The sequence below is a fragment of the Cetorhinus maximus genome, chromosome 24 (assembly GCF_964194155.1).
Source record: "Cetorhinus maximus chromosome 24, sCetMax3.hap1.1, whole genome shotgun sequence".
In the NCBI taxonomy this organism is placed as follows: domain Eukaryota; kingdom Metazoa; phylum Chordata; class Chondrichthyes; order Lamniformes; family Cetorhinidae; genus Cetorhinus; species Cetorhinus maximus.
In genome coordinates this window covers 52,405,901-52,429,903 of record NC_135902.1, presented here as the reverse complement: position 1 = coordinate 52,429,903, position 24,003 = coordinate 52,405,901, and the positions used below count along the sequence as shown (strand labels likewise).

At 42.6% G+C, this 24,003-nt stretch overlaps 1 protein-coding gene across 1 annotated transcript; it reads right to left on the bottom strand.

Annotated features, from left to right (window-relative positions):
* Nucleotides 1–1,304: 1,304 nt before the first annotated feature.
* Nucleotides 1,305–20,177, bottom strand: crlf3 (cytokine receptor-like factor 3). Its single transcript, XM_078529075.1, has 8 exons — nt 20,047–20,177; nt 9,786–9,993; nt 8,282–8,366; nt 6,914–7,091; nt 5,999–6,221; nt 5,411–5,543; nt 3,245–3,357; nt 1,305–1,943 (listed from the first exon to the last, which is right to left on the bottom strand). Exons 1-8 carry the CDS (start codon nt 20,167–20,169, stop codon nt 1,690–1,692), a joined length of 1,317 nt encoding a protein of 438 aa, XP_078385201.1. The 5' UTR covers nt 20,170–20,177; the 3' UTR covers nt 1,305–1,689.
* Nucleotides 20,178–24,003: the final 3,826 nt, after the last annotated feature.

Genomic DNA, 24,003 nt, shown 5'->3' with positions numbered 1-24,003 from the left:
TGTTTACATAGGTTGTTTCCATGATAAATATTGACAGCAATTTATAAATGGAAATATTAAATTGAGGATCATGTTATTCAATACCCTGATCCAATTATCCCCTGGTTAGACCCCATTTCACCTGAAGTTTTGGTCTTCCACTCCCTATATCTAACAAGGAATCTATTAGTTCATACAAAAACATGCAAGCAGCAATTTCACAGTAAAAATACAGGAGAACTACACCCCAGTCCTAGATCATTCCATGAATGCTTTAGAATTTTTTCTGCTGATCTAAAGTTAGTGATGAGAAATGGAACACTTTCCCTGCCACATCTAATTTTAGAACCAGTGCTTTACTGGCTCTATCTGCTTTTTCTTCAATCTGTACACCAATAGATCTTAATCTTTCAATTAAGGACTTATCCACAAAAGAGTGCAGGTAGGAATAATTGGTGCTCAAGGGATGCATGTGATTCATGTCGTGTGTTTTGAATCACATGCAACGTTAATATGTAAAAGTATGCTATCAGAGCAATGGGAAGGCCAGTTAAGAAATGTTACTTTAAAAAATTCACCCCAGGCAAAATCTATTTTGTTAAATAGGATACAACAGATCTTTTACTAAAATTTCCCTCTTTGAGTAGGTGACAAGGTTGAATAAGAGATTGCAGAATCATCTGCATTAAAAACCAGACCCAAAAATTCAAAATATAAAACTCGCTACAACATGGAGTAGTTGAGGTGAACAGCATTTAAGGGGAAAACTATAGAAGGATACGTAGGGTTGGAGGAAGCTGATGTGGAGCATTAATATGGGCATAGTCTTGTTGGCTGAATGGTCTGTATCTGTGCTGTAAACTCTATGTAGTCAGAAGTTTACAGGTTGTCAATTCTGAGTCCACAAACAAAATGTTTCTTGTACATTTTTATTTTAAAAATATATAAAGTTCTTAAGTGTGTGTGTGTGTGTGTGTGGCTGCAGGGATATTAGGAAGTTTGTTTTATGAATAGATATAAAAGTTACAATCCAGCTTTATCCTGCATGTGTCGGAGCTTGGTACAAATTGATATAAAACTGTTCACATTTACATTCTCTCTCAGTACAATTAACTGCTGGGCAAGCACTGGGACAAGTACAGAAAATCTTTCACCTTGTTAGACCAGATGTGAGGCAGCATTGACTTCCACTGCGTTTGAAGGGCTGTACTGAATCATTTGTAACCCTGCATTCCATTCATTACAACCTACATAACATGGCTCCAATGCTTTTAAACTGAAGGTGCAGGGCCATAGCACAGGATGGGAAGTATAGGAGAGCAGCATTTATCACCTATGATACCGAACTCTGCTGCTTGACTTCAGGATTCATACTAATGTAATTCTATACAGATAGATTTCTGTATCACCATAGTGCACTTGTGACAGAATCACCAGGACATTCCACATTTAATGCACACTCAGGAATTCAGTCACTTTCCACTTGCCTCTTAACCTTTAATATTTTTTGAAGCTTTTGTTTAAATAATTACTGGAAGGATAATAAAAATGCCCTTTTACCTTTTTCTCCATGCCCTACCCTCAACACAATGCAGTAGCTCAGGGCTTTTCCAACACCATGAGGACCATCCTTTACTGTGAAGCTTCCAGCGTTTGCACAGGCATTGAGTAACCATATCTTAGGAGTGAGGATTTACCCCTCACTGGAGTCTAAAATACCAGTACTTTCCAACCTGGATACACAAAGGAACATCCAAAATATAAGGCTTCGCAGGGCTGATCGAGCAGCCAGTCAAACACCACTTCTCGATTTTCAGAGCTTATGATCACTCGGAGCTTGAAACTAGCAGCATCGTTGAAGCCTGAACCCAAGCTAACAACTTCCATGTCAAAGGTCACCGATGACCCAGTAGAAACACAAGGCAGCTGATTGGTCATTTCTTTGCCGTTCACAAATACCGCCCCTAAAAAAATAAAATTATGAATTTGGTTACTCAGGAATGAGATATGGACATCATTGGTAAGACCAGCATTTATTGCCTTGAGAAGGTGGCAGAGAGTCATCTTTGCGCATACAACTGAGTGGTTTGCTAGGTCAGTTAAGGGTCACGTGGGCCAGACTACGTAAAGATGGCAGATTTCCTTCCCCAAATGACAGTGAACCAGATCAGTTTTTACACCAGAATCCCTAATATTAGCTAATTATTCCAGATTTATTTAATTAATGGAATCTAAATTCCTCCGCTTCCATGGTGGGATTTGAACTCTCGTGTCTGGATCATTAGTCTGGTAACAAGAATACTCCGCTACTCCACACCCAATAAAATTAAATCTAATACGCAGACTGTTATGAGGAGCAAAACAGACTCGGAATTCAACTGGCATTGAGGAGACAAAGTTTGCAGCAATGGGAATTGGCTTATTGAACATTTTCAGCCTTTCATTTCAAGTTAGTGATACAGGACAGGAAAAATATTGCTTTGATATTGCACTTCATATCTCACTCAATATTTCACATACAATAAATTGCTCCAAAATGCAGGGATGATTGTTATGGAGGCAGTTGTTTTGTGCAGTGTTTGCAATTTCTTGACTAACAAATGAGATAAATAACCAGTTAATCCTTAAATGATGTTGGTCAAGGGAAGTATACCGACTAGTGCACCAGAATAAATCCCATCTCTTTGTGGGATGTTCAGAGGTCGCCTGGGCCACCAGAACAGGTGGTTGCCGGCCTGGGTTTAACATCTCAGGGGAATGCACCACTTATTCTCAGCACTGCACTGAAGTGTCAAGCTCAAACTTCTGGTACAGGGCTCAAACTCTGGTTGCTTGGCTCAGTTGGTAGTACAGTGCCAAGGTCCATACCCAGTCTCTGCTGAGCCACCCAATTTCAGCCTTTGTACCTCAGATTTGGAGGAAGGATCCTGCTCCGAATGTTCTGTAGCAACACCTACTGGATGAAATGTATGGTGCTGTGCTTGCATGTTGCTAATGGGAGTCAGGACATTTGTTACAATCATACTTCAATGTTTTCTCTTTCATTACTTTTGTTCTAGAGGATCTTGAAGCAACAATTATAAAAGCAATTAGTTATTACTTTGAGTGCTTATTCAGACATGGCAAGATCATAGCCATCTGCAGTGTCCTCCATTGTGGGACACTATGCAGAACAGTCACCATCGAGATTCTCACAGGTGTATTAGAACTTCAGAGAGACCAAAAGAACGATCTTTGTAAAAACAGCCCCATTCAGTTTCTTTACCATTTGAGCTGATGCAAACAGCCTTGTCTCTCTGCAGGGAATCACACTCATTCTGTGGCTCGACACACACTCCGATACTGTCTCTTTTATCTGGTAGTCCTGTCGCCTCCATTCTGGAAACAAAATAAAAAGCCCAGCCTATAAAAACTCCTGAATATAGTGTTCGTCAATGGCAAGTTAGTGCTGAGGAAATAAAAGAACAAACTTGCATTTGAATAGCACTCCTCGTCTCATATGGCAATAGACAGACTTCAAACATCAAGAGGTTTGGCATACAAATGACAAGTTGCTACCCTCCCCATTCCAAACATAAACCAATACAGATTGAGAGTTGGTTTAGAAACCTCAAGAGTGACCCAATCAATAGGTCTGAACTCTTCACAAAAACTGTATTACCAGTAAAACCATAAAATGTGACTTTCAAGGCTCGATCATTACTTTCATTTGCAATATCCTGAAATAATTTAACAAATGTACATACTGAACAAGAGATACTTAGTGAACAGTACAGTTATACTGCTCTTTCAGTAGACTAATAGACAATGATATGCAATTCTACAGTAATCCTTATGAACAGCTCAAAATATATTACTCTAAACTTCCCCCCCATTGTTTCAACGTAAGTAGGGAAGTGAAAGGCACAATAGAGTTTTGGGGAGTTTACTTTCTTAAAGCAAAGATGATGGAGACAGGGGGGCACGATTGTTGTGGTCAAATAAAGGGCCATCAATAGCGGAACAGAGAGGAGAAAAACAGGTCGGTAAGAAGCTTGGTGTTAGAGGAGTGGAGGGAGTATGAAAGAATTTGAAAATTAAACCAAAAATTTAAGTCAAATCCATAGGGCGCAAGGCAAGGGAGTGTGCGTGTGTGTGGCGGGGGGCAAATAGGAAAGAGGGTGAAGGGGGAGAGACAGATGTAGCGTTAGCACTCCAGCCTTTCCCCTGCCCCCCCCCAGCTTGCTTAAACTTAAGTTCCTCCTGTTCTGTGCAGGACAATGGGAGCAGCACTCTTTCACTAGCCCCGGTCCATTGTAATTTCCTTTGCTCCAGTCTAGGTGGTGTCCCACTTTGGAAGGTCTTCCTTGAATAACCCAGTTGTCTTTTTCCATCTGGTGGTGTCCATTCCCTGTGATGGGGTGTACATCTGGGAGGTTTCAGTTGTCTTTCCATCACAATGTCCTGCAGGCACTTCTGACTAGTTGGCTGTAGCACTTTGTGGGTGATGCTGTCTCTCGATGCGATGCCCACGATCGAAGGTAGGCACCGCTAGTGAAAGACGTCCAACTTAACCGACACCTTGCTGTTCTCTTCCATGTCTCGCTGGCATCAATTGCAGTTGGTACTACTAGGTTCAGGTGTGGGCAAGTTGCCCTTACCACCAGCAGCTGCTGCAAACTCAATTTTCATCCCTTTCTTCATGTGGCTTCCAAGTTTTATACCTAGATAAGAGAATATCCATCTCTCAGCCCTCTCTCTCTCCCTCTTCCATGTCTCAGCCAAGTGTTGAGGCATCATCAGCTAGGAATAACAGCGAGTCTTGGATGTCCTTTTTTTTAATCAAACTGTGGCCTAATGAGCTGAGCACCTGGCATGTGCAGGTCTCAATAGGCTGGGTCTGACCCTCAATCACAACCAACTACACACCAACAGACATTGGGCATGGAGTGTTAAGGCAACAATTTCTGTGCCTTAGAGGTCAACCGTAAAGGTGGTGAGGACAGAGGCCATGGTACAAAAATCATACTCTGGATACAGTGAACCTGGTGAACACATTAAAACAGATGATCTGGTCCATTGCTGTTTGTGGGAGCTTGCTGTGTGCAAACTGGCAGACATTTCCTGCATAAACAGCACCTAAACTTCAGAATTATTTCACCAGCTGTAAGGTGTTTGCAGCGACCCACTGAATGTCCGCCTTGTACCTCACTACAAAGCACTGGAGGGAGCACACAACCAGACAAGGCACCGATTAAAATGAGATTAGGAAGAGAAATCCTCTGATTATGTGTCTTGTTTTTAAACAGCAGCAGTTCAGTAAAAGCAATCCAAGCGAGACTGTTCTTTCTGCCATAGAACCATTTCCAGCCTTAGGATAATACCTGGTCAGAAGAGATAATCACAGTCTGTCAAGGTGTAGAAGTTTTAAAAACAATAGTGAAGTACTTGCCTAAATGTCAGTGTCTGTCCACTGGTGTAAGTGGGGTCCTTGGAGTACAACACACCGGATGAAGGAGAATCATTCCTGAGTGCCATGTCTCTCCGACTGCTGAGACTGAACCCTTCGCAACCTGTGATCCACTCTGTGAACAAGATTCAACAATCATGAGTATTCAGTTCTGTCTATTTAAGTTTGTCAGCTCTCTTAGTTAAGGATTTACCCTTAGTTACCCAGAAATAGGAATACAGGATACACAGAATGTTTTCGACTAAGGGACAAGTGTAATATTGTGATACTAAGGTATAGAGACCAGGAAGGTTTTAGCTTTAATATCTTGTCTGTGCCGATTTAACCGATGTCAGCCTGGGTATGACGGGCTGATGTAACTGGCTTTAGCGCTCCTGGCCTTGAGCAAGAGAGGGAGAGAGAGTGCGTGCATGTGTGTGAGGTGGGGGGGGGGGGAAGAGAGAATGAGCAAGAGACAGAGGGGGAGAACGAGCAAGGCAGAAAGAACAGAGTGAGATAACGTGCATCTCCGGGGGAGAGTGAACAAAGAAGAGAATCCCCGAGAGCTTTGCCGTTAATGGACTAACTGACCGTGTGCAGTCAGAGTGGTGTACCCGCTCTGTGGAATACTCCAAGGACTCCACTCCATGCGTCCTTCTCCCCGTGCGCACACACGGAACATGTAGCTAACATTGGGGTCAATGTGCAAAACTACAAATTCGGTATCAGGTCCAATGTAGACATCATCGAATTGGCAGGCGGTGTTTTTACAGAACTGCAGCCGATATTCCTGTGCCACAAAGTCATCGTCATCCTAACAGCAAAACACAAGAGATCGGTCTGCATTATTTGCAAAGTCAAGGCCTGTCGTGAGTAATTGCACCTCCTAGCGTGGCACTGAGCCACAGAGACCAGGAAGAGCCACCACCACCACCCAAGTTCAAGTCCCACTGACCCATCATCCCAAATTCACTGACTGACACTGTCCTGAGTTTGCACAGTGGAGTGTGAACAATTCTGTGAATGAAGCCAGGCTGAAAAATTAGAGTGCGATTAACAGTTGGGGATTCAGTCTGAAGCTGCGGAAATCAAATCTGGACCATTTTGAACCCAAAGTCAGAAATCAGAACTGAATTGACCAACACTGCAGACATAAGGAGTATTTCCAGCATTATCTGTTTATGCTTCAGATCAGCAGCATCCACATTGTTTTGCTCCCTCTGGTGGTTGCTGTCAGAAATGCATGGACAGAACTGTCTCGCTTTTTGATATTAAAGCATTTAGAATTGTGGAGCCATTCGGCCCATCGTGCCTGTGTCCGCTGTGAAAGAGCCTATCCAATTTGTCCCCCACCCCACCCCAACCCACACTCTTTCCCGATATCCCTCCAATTTTCTCTTCTTCAAATATCTATTCAATTCCTTGTAAAATTACTAAAATCAGCCTCCACTGCCCTTTTCTCCACCTGAGGAGCCATGTTCAGTTCCATTTTGGAGATTTGCTCACCTTGCACCATCGGACAAGAATCCCTCCAGGCCTTTCAGTCAGTTCCTCTATCTGGACAGGAGGGCGCGATGCAATCGCTCCATGGCTAAAGATTCGATCCTTGACAAAACTGAGCAAGCTTTCGTCTAACTGAGCCGATAAACACGGCACCTCCACCAGTGAAGGGACTTCTGGCAAACTGGATTAGAAACAAACCAGGGAGGAAAAAAAAAAAGAATCGCTTCAGTAAAAAACACAGCAGGGCTTCAGTTAGCAGGAAGTGTTGGCATGCTGGTGCATCTTTTTCTCCCTGAACCCCTCTAGTATTTCCAGCCCTAAAGCACACATCTCCACAGGTCACTGAAAGCAGCCCTGGCCTCAAATTCGACAATTCTCCAAAACACTAATTTCACAAAATGAAAGAAACAGTAGTATAGTGGTTATGTTACTGGGCCAGTAACGCAGAGGCCTGGATTAATGATCCGAAAACAATGGTCCAAATCCCACCACGACCACCCGGGAAGTTTCAATTCAGTTAATAAATAAATCAGGAATAAAAAGCTAGTGGAGACATTGAAACTATCGGATTGTTGTTAAAAACCTAACTGGTTCACAAACGTGCTTCAGGGCAAGTCACTCAGTTCAGGGATTGGGGATGGGGAATAAATGCTAGCCACTACTGACGCCTTCCTCCTTTCCATGAATAATAAAAACAAATGAGAGATATATGAGGGAAGGGGAAGGAGGTTGAGACACAAAAGTACTCCCTTGTGTACTGAGCATTGTAGGACCCCAGATGGAATCATAGAATGGTTACAGCACAGAAGGCACCCATTCAGCCTGTACCAGCTCTCTGCAAGATCAAAGTGTCCCAATCCCTCACCCCCCCCTGTGGTTCTGCAATACTTTTCTCATGTACTTATCCAATTCCTTTTTGAAAACTACAACTGAATCTCTCTCCACCACCCTTTCACAGCAGCGTGTTCCAGATCCTAACCACTCAGTGTAAAAATTTTTCATGTTGCCTTTGCTTCTTTTGCTAATCATTCTAGTTCTAGGCCTTTCTGCTAATGGGACCAGTTTCTCTCAATCTACTATGTCCAGAGTCCTCATGGTTTTGAGCACCAATCTCCTCTCAACTTTATCTTAGTATAACAATCTCAGCTTCTCTAAGTGAAAGCATAAGGACGTGAACTTATACGTCCACCTAAGAAGGAAGGCAAGCAAATCTTCTGTTTAACATTGCATCAACACCCATGACAGTACAGCACTCCCTCAGTACTGTACTGTGTGCATCAGCCTGGATTAACTGATATCTACATACTCTGTGCTCATCTTTAAAATGGAGGAAAAGTGAGAAATAATTTGATCAAATAGAAAAATATTGACCTGTCAAGTTGGATTTGCAGAGCTTTTTTTGTGAAGTTTCCGAGTTTCTCCTCCTCTGCCGTTCCACAGAGCACAGCAACCTCTCCTATAAAATAGGAAAAGAGTCAGTCAAGTAGCATCTGCAAGGAGCAATCCCTTTATTCAAAAGGTTTCTTTCTATCTGCCATTCCACACCCACCATAAAATACTAATCTTCAAAATAAGAGTTTGTGGTGGGGAGGGTGTCGGTGGCATAGTGGTACTGTCACTGGACTGGTATTCCAGAGACCCAGGGTAATGCTCTGGGGACCCGGGTTCGAATCCTGACCTGGTCTGGCCTACATGTGACTCCAGACCTGCAGCAATGTGGTTGACTCTTAAATGCCCTCTGAACAAGGGCAAATAGGGATGGACAATAAATGCTGGTCTCGCCAGCGACACCCACATTCCATGAATGATTAATTAAAAACAACTAAATCAGAATTTGCAGAAGAGAAACGGGCAATTTAATCCAACTGGTCCAGACCAGGGTTTATGCTTTGCACAAGCCTCTCATCCCTAGTGACATATTATCATTCCGGTTACCCAGCTTTAGGTGAGTTCTTTAGTACTCAGTACAGTCACTATGTGGAATTAAATATAGTTTATACCACAGAATAATTGAATTTATGGTCTTTTAAAGCTGTCATTTAAAAAGTTATTACTGGGAGCCCTCTCGAGCTAATATTTTGCCCCGAGTTGTGACTCTGTGGCCCTAGTTTGGATTGTATAGTCTGAGCATGTGCAGTGTAACCCATATTTCTGTACTGTGCGATCAGTTGTCCATGCAAACGCTTTTCAGCCTTGGCAGAGGTTCTCGCTGAACGCCTGACACAACCTGAACAAAATCTCGACGGGGCCTCTCGCGCTGACATCACGAGGCAGCCTTGTGACTAACCTGTCCACTTGCAAACATCCTCTACTCACCGCCTAGAGAGAGGTGTTAGGGAATGCCAGCGAAAAAGAACAAACAAGGTAGAATTCATTTATAAACAGCACCATTCACAATTTGGGATGTCTTAACAGTGCTTTTCAAACAATTTCCTAATTGTAGCCACTGTTGTAACGCAGGAAACGCAGCAGCCAATTTGTGCACAACAAGCTCCCACAAACAGCAATGTGATAGGGACCAGGTAATTTGTTTCTTTAAAAAAAAAGAGATGTAGGTTGAAGGATAAATATTTTCCTGTTCTCCAGGGAAAAATCCTTGCTTTTCTTTGAAATAGCGCCACATAATCTTTTACTTTCACCTGAGGGAGCAGACTTGGTTTAACATCTCATCAGAAAGACAGCATCTCTGACTCCAATAGCACAGCTTCTCAGACAGTGCAACTCCCTTACTGGGAGTGTCAATCTGGATTTTGTGCTGATGTTTCTCGAGTGAGACTTGAACCTAAAATCTTCTGACTCAGAGGCAAGAGTGTTACTCACTAAGCCACGGCTGCCACCAGTGTTTTGGTAGGCAGTCAGATAGTATCAGTCTTACCTTCTCGGAGGAGCTCGTCTGCCACATTCACGCCATGTTCGATTAGTTTCTGACAGTCATCGAGGGGCCTGATGCTCTCCTGCTCAATTTTATCCACTTCCTGGAGCAGCATTACTAACCGTTCATCCAACAGCTTGGTCAGCTTGGCTTTCAGCTCATTAAAGTGATGCTTCAGAACGTCACGTGTCTGGACAGCACTTCCAGTGATCTGGAAAGAAAAAGCAAACTCAATAAAGTGACAAAAAGCAAAAGGCGGAGACCAGTCTGAAACCATCATGTACAGAAACTAGATTGCATAGTGGGTTACCACACTTTGGGATTAGTCTGTGTTCCATTCCAGAATGAACTAACAAACAATACGCTTTCTGACAAAGTACTAGCACAATAGTGTTTCCATTATATCCTTCCCCAAGATTACTGACTGGACAAAAGACAGAAATACAGGCAAAGCGTTTTCTAGTACAGCATTTTAGTCTCTCTCTGGGCTGTGGGTACACCATCCAATACTAACTTCCACATCAAAACAGAACTCGAAACATCAGCTCTGCTTTACTCTCTGTAGATGCTGCCAGATCTTCTGAGTATTTCCAGAATTGTTTTTATTTCAGATTTCTAGTATCTGCGGTATTTTGCTTTTACTCACTAACCCCATTGCTCAATGCCACCTGTGCCTCAGCATCACCCTTATCCACGAAGCCTTTGTTACCTATAGACTCAACTATTCCAATGTTCTCCTTGCCATCCTCCCACCTTACACCTTTTTAAGTTTAACCCATCTAAAACTCTACACAGAGTCCTGTTCACCCATCACCACAGCGCTCACTGATCTGCACTGGCTCTTAGTCTGGGAATGCCTCGATTTTTAAAAATCTCACCCTCGTTTTCAAATGGCCTACTGCCCTCCTATCTCTGTAACCTCCTCCTGCCCTACAACCCTCCAAGATCACTGCCCTCCTCCAGTTTTGGCCTATTGTGCACCCATGATTGTAAGACCAGCGATGGTGGAGTAATTGTCTTCAGTTGCCTGGTTCTGGAATGCCCTCCCTAACCTTCCCAATTTGCCTTTCTTCCTTGAAGATGTCCCTTAAAACCTCTGACCAAGCTTTTGGTCACCTGTCTAAATATTTCCTTATGTGCCTCGGTGTCAAATTTTATTGAAAACTTTTCTGTGAAGTGCCTTGAGAAATTTTACCACATTAAAATGGTAAAATTAAATTATATAGCGAGTTGTTACATATAAATACGAGTTGCGTTCTGGGCAAATACACTAATCGGCATGATACCGAGGAAGGTTCCAGGTTTAATGCTCTATCTATGCTGATTTTGTAGTTCTCTGGCTGAGATAGACTGTGTGTGAACATTCGTGGGCTAGTGAGGGGAAAGAAAATATGAGCAGTTGCTGTTCCGTATCCAGGGAGTCATGTAAAAGATAGTGTGTGAGGACAAGGAACATTCATGCCACACATGGGTCAGGCAATGACCATCTCCAACAAGAGAGAATCTAACCATCTCCTCTTGACATTCAATGGCATTACCATCGCTGAATCCCCCACTATCAACATCCTGGGGTTACCATTGACCAGAAACTGAACTGGACTAGCCATATAAATACTGTGGCTGCAAGAGCAGGTCAGAGGCTAGGAATTCTGGACAATAACCTACTCCCTGACTCCCAAAAGCCTGTCCACCATCTACAAGGCACAAGTCAGGAGTGTGATGGAATATTCCCCACTTGCCTGATTGAGTGCAGCTCCTACAACACTCAAGAGGCTTGATACCATCCAGGACAAAGCAGCCTGCATGATTGGCACGCCAACCACCACCTTAAACATTCAGTCCCCCCAATCACCAATGCACAGTGGCAGCAGTGTGTACCATCTACAAGATGCACTGCAGGAACGCAACAAGGCTCCTTCAACAGCAACTTCCAAACTTGCGACCTCTACCACCTAGGAGGACAAGGACAGCAGACTACATGGGAACACCGCCACCTGAATGTTCACCTCCAAGCCACTCACCATCCCGATTGGAAATATATCACTATTCCTTCACTGTCACTGGGTGAAAATCCTGGAACTCTCTCCCTAACAGCACTGTGGGTGTACCTACACCACATGGACTGCAGCGGCTCAAGAAGGCAGCTCACCACCACCTTCTCAAGGACAATTAGGGATGGGCAATAAATGCTGGCCCAGCCAGTGACGCCTACATCCCATGAATTTAAAAAAGGGTGAAGACAAGACCATGCTATGTGATGTTGTCCCTCAACAGGTAAATGACCTCACCAACCAGACCCACACCTGAAGAATGGTCACCTGGTGCTTATCAAACTGTGCTTTTACATGGCACCTGAATGTTGAGAGGGGGGAGGGCAGGAGAAAAGAGGCTGATGTATCAGCTGGTCACAGAGTGGAAATACTCCAAATGAAGACGCCACAAAGTGTTCAATAACTAGGAATTATTGAAAACTGGTCACCTATCATTACACACCTTCTGGGGCAGGAATATTTCAAGATTTCAACTCTTAATGACTTGTACTGCATTCCATCTTCACTGGACTAACACCAGTATACAGTCTCAAAAATAAGGCATGTAGTTAGGTAAAAGATCTGATACTTCACAGCACCTTTTTGGTTGAACAAAGAGTAATGTCTCAAGCCCCATAGCTCTATGAAGAAAGAAACCTTGCTTTTACATATTGCTTTTCACAACCTCAGGACGTTTCAAATCACTTTACAGCTAGTGAGGTGCAGTCACTGTTGTAATATAGGAAATGCAGCAGCCAATTTGCACAGCAAACTCTGCAAACAGCAATTAATAGAGACCCGATAATTTGTTTTGCCTTAATGTTGATTGAGGGATAATATTGGCCAGGAAACTACACATTGGATTTATATTGTGCCTTTAACATAATAAAATATCCCAAATTACTTCACAGGAGCACTATCAAACAAAATTTGATACGAGCCACATAAAAACATTAGGATGGATGACCCAAAAAGCTTTGTCAAAGAGGCAGATTTTAAGTAGCGTCTAAAAGGAGAAAGATCATCAGCTGAAGGCACACCGATTGCCAGAAATCATACCAGTGCACCTCAGCATGAGTCAGGGATTCCACAGGTCGAGGGTGGGGAGAGGCTAAGGTTTGGAAGTATGAGCAATCGGATTGAGAAATGCTCCCGACTCCCCCGGTATTCCTGGCAAGAAATAAATCGCTGTTACTTCAGCGAATAGTCACCTGCTTGCTGCACCCACTCAACAAGTGCTTTGAACGATGTGTGCGCTTTACAAATTTCAACACGTTGACGATAGGATGTGATGCAACGAGCCACAAACTCTTTTGCATCCTTATCTTGGCTGCCAATTTCTCCTTTAGTGTGTTACGGAAAAAACAGGAAGTCGTATAGTTTAACGGAGCTTTTGTTCCCTTTTCAGGCGAATTCCACTATCTATCATTGGTTTTACTTTACACGTAACTCGTGGGGGGGGACTCTAATTTCACCCTGTGCTGCCAGTCATATATAAAAAAAAAACATTGGGTGCATATCGCTCGGCTGGGGTTTAAACACTGTTTGTTTAAGCAGTTACCCTCTCCTCATTATCAATTTAATTCTATCTTAAAAACTTCAAAGAAAAAGGTTGAATAAAATAAAAACAGAAAATATTTGCATTGTGCATAGTCTGCATGAGAGAGAGAGAGAGAGAGAGAGAGAGAGATTAATATTTTTAGGGGAAACTCTTCATTAGAACTAACACAGTTAGGCTGCAGTAGTCCTTTCTAGGCTTCAATTAATGCAAGAAAACAGTCCTCCCCATTTTATTTTGCCAATGGGGATAATCCACCCCAAGCATGGGTTCGTTAGCCAAGTGCTTAGAGTGCTCTGAAGAAGGGTCAATACGGACTCGAAACGTTAACTTTGTTTTTCTCTCTCCACAGACGCTGTCAGACCTGCTGCGTTTTTCCAGAATTTTCTGTTTTTGTTTCAGATTTCCAGCATCCACAATATTTTGCTTTTTGCTTAAGAGTACTGGTCTGGGAACCCAGTGTTCCATGATTCAATTCCCGCGTAGGGAACTTAATTCATTCAAGCGGGTGATTCAGGGGCTGGCATCAGATTGATAACTCAACCTGTTGTTAATGTCTTTCAGGGGAGGGAATCTGCCTCCACTATCTGGTCTGGCTTCTATATAACTCTAGTCCCATAATACACGATTGATCCTTAACATCAAGGCAGTGAGGAATGGACAATAATAAATGCAGCCTTGCTGGTGTCCCCCATTTCTGAGAGAGGATGTGATGGAGAGGAAAAGGAGCTGGACCTTCCCCACCCATATCTGGAGTGAAGCTCAGCAAACCACCTTGCCCACTGGCCCAGCTCAATTTCACTTGCTCCACTTTAGCATAAAGCAGCAGTGAGACAGCCAAACAAAGACTGTGACTTGATGCTAGTGCTTTCAGCCACACAAAGATATTTACAGTGAGCTCCTATAAATAACCAGAAGTCAAACTAACTTTGCAACCGTGCTCCCGAAATAATAAGTGCTATACACTTCCTTTCATTTTTATAAGATAGCATTTCCACAGTAAGAAGCACACAACGTGCAAATCAAACATTACAGGAGCTCTCAAATCAAAAGAGCTGACTTGTTTATTCTGCTGTGCCTGTCTACACTGGCAGACCACGATGACATCTGAATATCAGGGATTGTACACGTAACCTGCAAGTTTCCATCTTCTTTGCAATGGCGTTTTCATGTCCGGGGCCCAGTTCAGACACAGCACAGAATCTGCTGAGCACGAGGAGTAGAGCACAAAACAGCCCTTAACACAGCAGTCTCACTCAGGATGACTTAGTGTAAGAAATTGTAAAAATAAAACACTGGTGCAGTAGGAAGCATTCCTCTCAAGTTGGGCACATAGTTGAGGCAACATGGAGTGAGCTTTGCATCTAGACGACTGCTGCACCTACCCTTGGCATCAGATACTGACACCTAGTACCTGTTAACAGAAAGCAGTCCATTCCCCAGCACCTCAAAACTCAGAAACCATGCTTTTCTGCTCATCCTGTAACTAAGCCAATATGCAGCCTGTTCCTAAGCCTGTAACCTCCTTCAGCCCAATAACCATCCTTCAATTTTGGCCTCATGCACATCTTCAATTTCCATTGCCCCACCACTGGCAGCCATACCTTCAGAGCTCTAGAATTCCTCCCCTAAACCTTTCCATTGTCCTTTAAAGACTCTCTTTAAAACCCACCTCTTTGACCAAGCTTTTGACCTATGTGGCTCAGTGTGTCAAATGTTGTATTCTGTCATGAAGCTATTAATGTATATAATATTAATGGAATTTTTTTTAAAATAGAGACTTAGTCAGTGAATGTGTCTCAATTGGATTAAAGCCAGCTAGTCTGGGTGCTTTGATGTAAAGTAGTTTTGAGATGTAAGAGTGCATTTGCATTTTGTTGAATAGAACATTCAAGAAGTGGGTGAAATCTGGCACCTAGTTAGCAGAGACCAAGCAATGTTTATATTACTACTAAAATTGGTACTATGAAAGGGGTTTTATTGTTAGAAGAGGTGAAGTTTAAAGGGGCTGGTGATACGAGAATTTATATTCAATGAGATGTGCTGGGTATAACCGATAGCAGTTGTGTGTGTGCAGGGCAGAGGTACGTAACATTAGCAGTAAGCCTACAACTGTCTGCAAAGGAACCAAAGTGAAAGGAACCTCATTTTCAATTTGTAAGGTGAAAATGTGTCTGGTTAAGTCTATGGGTTGCTGTTGCCTTAATGGAGATTAGTTTGGGAATTTGTTAAAAGTTATGATAGTAGTAATTTGTAGCCATGTGGACATGTTTAACTTGTGTAAATTAATAAATGTCTCATGTAGTTTGATATAAAAACCTCTCGAGAACTGGTGGTCTGATTCCTGAATTTAGAGCTGCATCTCAAACATACCACTTAAAAATATAGGTTATGACAGTTGTTTAAAGTTTCCCTCAAAGCTGAGTTACTTAAAAATCCCAGAGGGAAACTTTAAACAACTGTCATAACCTATATTTTTAAGTGGTATGTTTGAGATGCAGCTCTAAATTCAGGAATCAGACCACCAGTTCTCGAGAGGTTTTTATATCAAACTACATGAGACATTTATTAATTTACACAAGTTAAACATGTCCACATGGCTACAAATTACTACAATCATACAGCCTAGTATCAGAACAGGGAGGAAGAGGAAATTGAAGCATTTTACTCCTGTTGCTTGCATTTATTTAGAGCCTTTCACATCCAAGGTGCTTCATACGGATGTTAGAATTGTTATGACCCAGCCGTTGGTAAAGCGGAGTTACGTAAAAATCCCAACCAACAGCTGGATCATAACAATTCTAACGTCCGTATGAAGCACCTTGGATGTGAAAGGCACTAAATAAATGCAAGCAACAGGAGTAAAATGCTTCAATTTCCTCTTCCTCCCTGTTCTGATACTAGGCTGAGCAAAAACAAAACCGCTCTGCACACTGCATCACTTACCAACAACATTCCCTCTAATCTTTCATGGGGTGGGGGCAGGTGATATTTTTAACTGCATGGCCCCTTTAAATTTTTTTTTGCATGTCCATGCACATGTGGGGGGCATTTATTTTAAAGGGACCAGCTTGCACACAGTCTGATCTGTACTCTTGGATTGCGGCAGACATCAGGGAGGAGGGAAACATCATGGAGTGACAGAGAAGACCACAGAGGTAGCTGAAATGAGCGGAGCAGGATTCTGTGCAGCAAAACATTGCCCAGTGATGCTCAACAACAGCACAGTGCACAGAATCAGGGCAGTGAAACAAGGCAGGCCAGGAAGTGCAGACAGACAGCTGAAGCAGGGTCACAGAAAGGGAAGTGAAGAGCAAGTGGCTGCCAAGCTTTGAGATTCTAATGTGCACATGTTCAATCCTCTTATGATTCTGCTTGACTCAAAGGCATTTTCAATCATATGCAACTTACTCACCAGTCATGGAACAAGGATATGGAACCATTCCAAAAGATTAGAAACTCCCTCTCACTCTTGCCTTCTTCCTCCCAGAGTTAAATGACCATTCAGACTCAGTTAAAGGGCATGAACAGCTGAACAAGCCATTTAGACCTGGCATATCCAAGTTTGATCCCTGGTCTGCACCGAGTAAGCTGACCTCAGTCAGGGAGATTGCTGCAATCATCTTAATGATCTGGATTTGGAGTGGGGACAGTCATCCAGGGTTGCTGCTTCTGAGTATTATTCAGTGATTCCAGATAGAAGTGTGTGGAGTTTAAGCACAGAAAAGATCGAACTCGACCTGTGGGTCGAGCAGCCTGGTGACAGGCAACATCGAAACTCAGATGACGAATGGCCATTTTGGTGCTAACAGCCATGGAATCATATCCATGTCACAGTGTAAATAAATTCTACCATGGCAAGCGACTGGTCTCTTTGTTCTGGATATCTGCTGAATAGAAAGGATAAAGCATTGCCTCCACCTCAATCTGGATTTCAGAAATGACAGACAGGCATTTTGCACAGACCCTAGAGTGAAAGATTATAGCAGTGTTAACTGGATCTCACTTATGCCTGGCTGCAGTCCAAAAGTCTTTTCCACCAACCTTACAACCAGTTGTCACCGCATTTCACCCTGCCCCCACCCCCCCCCCCTCCAAGATTGAATGACGAGTTAAATCAGTCCACAAGATGTGTTTATTCAGGTTCAGGTTGTCAGTGAATCAAATGTCCTCCGACTGCAGCTGTTTGAGCAACTTTGAACTCAAAACATACAAGCTTCAACTTCCTAATTTCGCTCCCTTGTGAGAATTTCTCACCACAGTGTATGAGAGTGGAAACACGTTTTTGTCAACAGCCTTTTAGGTTTCCACACACTATTCATTCACACACGGAGAGATGGGGAGGTGATGTGTTCCAAGGCCTCTATCAGAGCTACCCCCTGTAACTAGATTTGGAGTTTGATGACAAAATTCCCATCCCACAGTTACCCCTGCACCCAGCATATAACAAATACCCAAGTTTAGAAAAAACAAACACCTGAAACAGAAAAAAAGAGAGAAAATGTACAGAAATACTTTTCATCAAAGAAACTTGCATTTATGTAGCACTTCTCACAACCTCAGGATATCTCAAGGCAACTTTCAGGCAATTAACTACTTTAGAAGTGCGGTTCCTGTGGCAATGTAGGAAACATGGCAGCCAATTTGTACACAGCAAGCTCCCTCAAATGGCAATGTGAAAATGACCAGACAATCTGTTTTTAAGTGGTCTTGGTTGAGGGATGAATATTGCCCAGAACATCAGGGAAAGCCCCCACCCCCACTTCTCTTTTTCAAATAATGCCAAGGGGTCTTTCATCTCCACCTGAGAGGACAGACAAGGCCTCAGTTTAACGTCTTACCCGAAATACGATACCTCCGATAATGCAGCACTCCCTCAGTACTGTACTAAAAGGATTAGCCTGCAGGAAGAGGTGGCTTCAGCTCTGATGATGCCTCCACGTGAATAGTTAATTGTTCATTCTCTCGGACAATGATTAAAATTCCAACTCTTTCTACCTTTACCCATATCCAAGGTATGCACTTTCAGTTTAGCCAACTCATGCCCAAGTTCTACAGCTTGCTGAATTGAACTAATTTGGCCAAAATCTACTCCAAACTGATCACAATTTGGAATGAACAATATCCCTCACTGAACAGCACCTCATCTTCCGACTAGGCACTTTACAGCCTTCCGGACTGAATACTGAGTTCAACAATTTTAGATCATGAACTCTCTCCTCCATCCCCACCCCCTTTCTGATTCCTCCCCACCCCCCCGCCCTTTCCAATAATTTATATAGATTTTTCTTTTCCCACCTATTTCCATTATCTTTAAATGTATTTCCACCCATTGTTTTATCTCTACCTTTTAGCCTATTTTGATCCCTTCCCCCCCACCCCACCCCCACTAGGGCTATCTGTACCTTGCTCGTCCTGCTTTCCACCCTTAATGTCACCTATTAGCATATTCCTTAGATAATATCACCATCATCAACACCTCTTTGTCCTCTTGTCTGTGACATCTTTTGGTTATCTCCACCTATCACTGGCCCTCTATCCAGCTCTACCTGTCCCACCCCCCCTTAAACCAGCTTATATTTCGGCTCTTTTCTATTTTTCCTTAGTTCTGTTGAAGAGTCATACAGACTCGAAACGTTAACTGTGTTCCTCTCCGAAGATGCTGTCAGACCTGCTGAGTTTTTCCAGGTATTTTTACTTTTGTTTTTAATATTCCTCACTGGTTTTCTTCCCGTTTCCCCTGAAACCAAGTTAGTACTTGGAGTTTTAGGCTGTGTGCCAATACATAAGATCTCATCATAGTGAGCAACACATTCTGGGATAATCCCTAGGAATATAATTAAAATACAGATTGTACTTCAACCCATCAAATTCTAAATACACTCTAATACATCACATGATTATTAGGAAACCCTAAAGTGTTAGTTTGGCTCAAATGTGGCACCCACATTCGGGTTAAATGGTTGTGGTTCAAGCACATCACCTAGGCCAACAGTTCAGTGAAATATTGAGGGATTGCTAAATTATCAACGGTGCTGTCCTGTGGATGGGCAGTAAACTGAGCTGCCTGTGCAGATGGATGTAAATGATCCCATGGCACTCTTTTGAAGCTGACTAGACGTTTTCTTGGAGCTGTGGCCAGTATTCATTCCTCAACAAATCCCACAAAAATAAACCACCCCTCCAAAACCACCCAACCTACACCACATGGAAGGACAAAGGTAGCAAATGTCCAGGAACAACATCATCTCCAAGTTCCCTCCAAGTCACATATCATCCTGACATGGACACATGACTGTTCCTTCATCGCTGCTGGGTCAAACCATGGAACTCATATTCAAACGGCACTACATGAGTAGCTCCACCACACGAACTGCAACAGTTCAAGGAAGTGGCTCACCATTACCTTCAAGGGGCAACTAGGAATAGGCAACAAATGCTGGCCTTGCCAGTGACATCCATGTTCTAATTTAAACAAAATACTAACTGGTCATTCACCTCACAGTCATTTGATGAATCTTGTATGCAAATTTGACTAAAAAAAGACTGCACTTCAGATTATAAAATCAATGGCTTTGAAGTGCTTTGGAATTTCATTAGGGTGCGAAAGGTGCTAGATAAATGCACGTTCTTCCTTAGTGAAAGACCACCTCCTGAAACAGTGAAAGTAACTGACCTGTTTTCTTGCCTGATTCAGTCCTTGTAGCCGCTGTTCCAGCTCATCCTTATAGTTCTTTGCTGCCTCGATACTCTCCTTGGCTTCTTGAAGAAGCTCAGTCTGAACCTCAATCTCCATCATTGTGATTTTATCCTAAGCACAAAATAATAGTGAGAAACTGTGTCCATCAGTTAGCTCCACAAAATCTTGGCAAGATTTGACTTCAAAGCCAATTATTTGCTTCGTTTACTTTGACCCGATCTTTGACCTAAAACGTTAACTCTGTTGGGGGGTTGGTTAACTCAGTTGGCTGGACGGCTGGTTTGTGATGCAGAGCGACGCCAACAGCGCAGGTTCAATTCCTGCACTGGTTGAGGTCATCCATGAAGGCCCCACCTTCTCAACCTCACCCAAGGTATGGTAATCCTCAAGTTAAACTCACCACCACTCGTGTCTCTCTCTCTCTCTCTCTCTCTAATGAGAGAGCAGCCTATGGTCCTTTGGGACCATGGCGACTTTCATTTTTACTCTCTCCACAGATGTTGCCTGACCTGTTGGCTGTTTCCAGCATTTTCTATTTATTTTTCAACTACTTGGTTACTCATTCTGCCTTTATAAACCAGATTGCCCCATGCCAGGTTAATACTAACAAAATAGTAATTTACTGCAATCTTACACTAACTACATGCGCCACTGAAGGTGGGTGGAGGTAATGTTTCACCCGTTGTCAGTAAAAATATATCTCAAAAACAAATGGATGAATTTCAACGAAACTTGGTACACAGGATATGGCCCAAAGAAGAACGGATTAGTTTCTGGCATAGATGTAGATCCGGATCCTGGAATATTTTTTTTTTAAAAAAGGACCCGTTAATACTGGGGTGAATTGACTTTTCTTGGAAGAGTGTTGCAGATTTTTTTTTAGAATGTTGTTGATTGTTTTAGAATGTTGTGGGGTTTTTTTTAAAAAAAGAATGTTGTGGATTATCTCAACTGCTGTGGTAGAATTTGTCACAGCTGCCAAAACCTGAGCAGAGTTTTCAAAGCAGGTTGTTGGATGTGGATTGGCCTGAAGCATCCTCAGTGAGATTGAAGCTCTTAAAAAGATTTCTTTCAGCTTTGTAGTTAGAGCATCAACCAGGCAGGAAAAAGCCCCAAGGAAAAGCTGTGTAATTGTCATAATGTGGAGTTAATACAGTGTGGTGGAGGTATGCATTCTACGGAGTACCCTCTTCTTGTTTTGCCAAATGCTATGTCACATTGCAAACGGGAAACAGTTAACAACTTTTAAAGCAATAACGAGGTTATAAGCAGGGTATTCCAGGGTTGATATCATATAATAACTTGGCTGAAGCTACAGTACATATAATTGCCAAGTTTCCAAGAATAGGGCTCAAATGGATTTAGATCACTGAGGTGGTAGGTGCAATTGAATAACTATAAAATAATTAGTACAAGAGCAAAGGACCAGAGAGTAACAAGGTTTTACTGGGAAAATGATAAAATTGAGCTGAGCAGTGGAGATATCTATAGATTATGGTGAATAAATCTATGAAATGATCAGCTCAGTGCCCAGCTGCAGTTAAATGGCAGACTAGGTATGTTGCAATAGCAGAGAGATACACAGTAATAAGACATTTAGGCAGTTCATGTGCAATAGACCAGTTTTGATCATCATGGGAAAGATAATACTGCTTTAAGGAAGAATACTATACCACTCAACAACAAAGATAATTGCGCACAAATTACTTGGAAGAAAAAAGCTAGGGAGGATCTCCTCGCCCAAAGGAGAGTATTGTGCAATAACTTGCGAAGGGCATTAAAGCAGACAGCACAAAGAAGAAAAGAAAAAGAGCAGAACAGGGGTGATGAAAAGCCAAGTGCTGAAAGTTTTCAGTACCTCAGCCAAGTGGCCCCAAGTCACTCATGTACCTAAACTGTGAAGGTCAATGGGGCGAATATCGCAGCCAAGCCAGGTGATGTCTTAACCAATGTTTAACATAAGGATTTTCTAGCAGGAATCTCAGGACAGCCATCAAATGATTGTATTACAGCTGATTCCACCCCTCTATTCCAGGCACAATGGCTGAGACACTAAATGTCCCACCCAAGCTGAAATCAGCAGCAAAGATCGAACACACAACCTTAGAGCTTCCTTATTCTATTTAATTTTAGTTCCCATAGTAAATGCTCTGACTGGTCGTTCAAACCCACTCTCCCTACACACAATACATGGCAATAATCTTTCACTGTATTTAAATTATCATGACACTGCAATGGAAAATGCAAGCCACATTCTCTCTCATCCACAGCAGATACCACAAATCCCAGCTTACGGTTTCCCTCTTGGTTGTTTCTCGCAATAAAAACTACCTAGAAAGTGACATTTGGAGATTTTGATTATGGTGCAATACACTATAGATATAATTAGAAATGCTGCCTCAAAATACAGGTTACTGCCCATCCCATCCCTAAGGTCAAATACAACTTAGTATTTGCTCCCTTCCCCAAAATGATTTTCCTGATATCGTAATGATTTAAGGATTGTTTCACACACACACAAGAATTTAGTGAAAGTCAACCCCACCCAAGTGACTTTCCATGTTTGGGAGCAGATCAACATGGAATGGTATTTGTACTAAAAAAAAAGGCTTGAAATTTACTTCAGGTTTTCACAGGAGAGCACACGCACGTGCCTATCTGAAACAATTTTGAAGAAGAACAGGGGAATTCTCCCTGGTGTCTTGGTCACTATTTATCCCTCAACCCACATTACAAAAACAGGTGAGGTGGCTAACACATTGTAGGAGCTTGCTGTGAGAAAATTGTTTGCCACGTTTCCTAAAACAGTGACTACACTTCAAAAGTATTTTACTGGCTGTGAAGCGCTCGGGACGTTGAAAAGTCATGAAATGAGTTAAGTCTTTCTCTATTATTAATGCAGCTCCAGAGCATTCCAAGGACTTGGGGAAACCATACAAATATTATAAGGCGTCGTGAGAACTTATTGCCATATGTAGTTAGACATTATTTGCCTAAAGAAAGGATTCTAAAGATGCCTAAAGAAAGGATTCTAAAGAGAGAATCAATCCTACCAATTGTTCTTTCAAAACCCAGAGCCAAAATAAAGGCACAGCAGCCAATGGTACAAGGTCTGGACAGAGACTTTGAGTTTTTAGTTACAACAGTGGAGAGCAATAAACCCAGTCTCCCACAATACCTTATATTTGTATATCGTTTCTCAAAGCTCTGGGAATGCTCTGGAGTTGCATTAATAATAAAGATTTATATAGTGCCTTTGGCTATGATGGGCTGATCTGTGGCAAATGGAATTTAATCCAGATAAGTGTGAGGTAATGCACTTGGGCAGGACAAACAAGGCACGGGAATACACGATGAACGGTAGGACTCTGGGAAGTACAGAGGATTAGAGGGACCTTGGTGTGCATGTCCACCAGTCCCTTAAAGTAGCAGGACAGGTAGATAAGGTGGTTAAGAGGGCATATGGGATACTTGCCCTTATTAGCCAAGGAATAGAATACAAGAGCAGGGAGGTTATGCTGGAACTATATACAACGCTGGTTAGGCCACAGCTAGACTACTGTGTGCAGTTCTGGAATCTGCATTATAGGAAGGGTGTGATTGCACTAGAGAGAGTGCAGAGGGGATTTACCAGGATGTTGCCTGGCCTGGAGAGTTTTAGTTATGAGGAGAGATTGGTTAGACTGGGGTTATTTTCCCTGGAGCAGAGGAGATTGATGGGGGACATGATTGAGGTGTATAAAATTATGAGGGGCATAGATCAGGTAGACAGGAAGGAACTTTTCCCCTTGGTGGAGGGATCAATAGCTGGGGGCATAGATTTAAGGTAAGGGGCAGGAGTTTAGAGGGAACGTGAAGAAGAATCTTTTTCACTCAGAGGGTGGTGGGAGTCTGGAACTTGCTGCCTGAAAGGGTGGTAGAGGCAGAAACCCT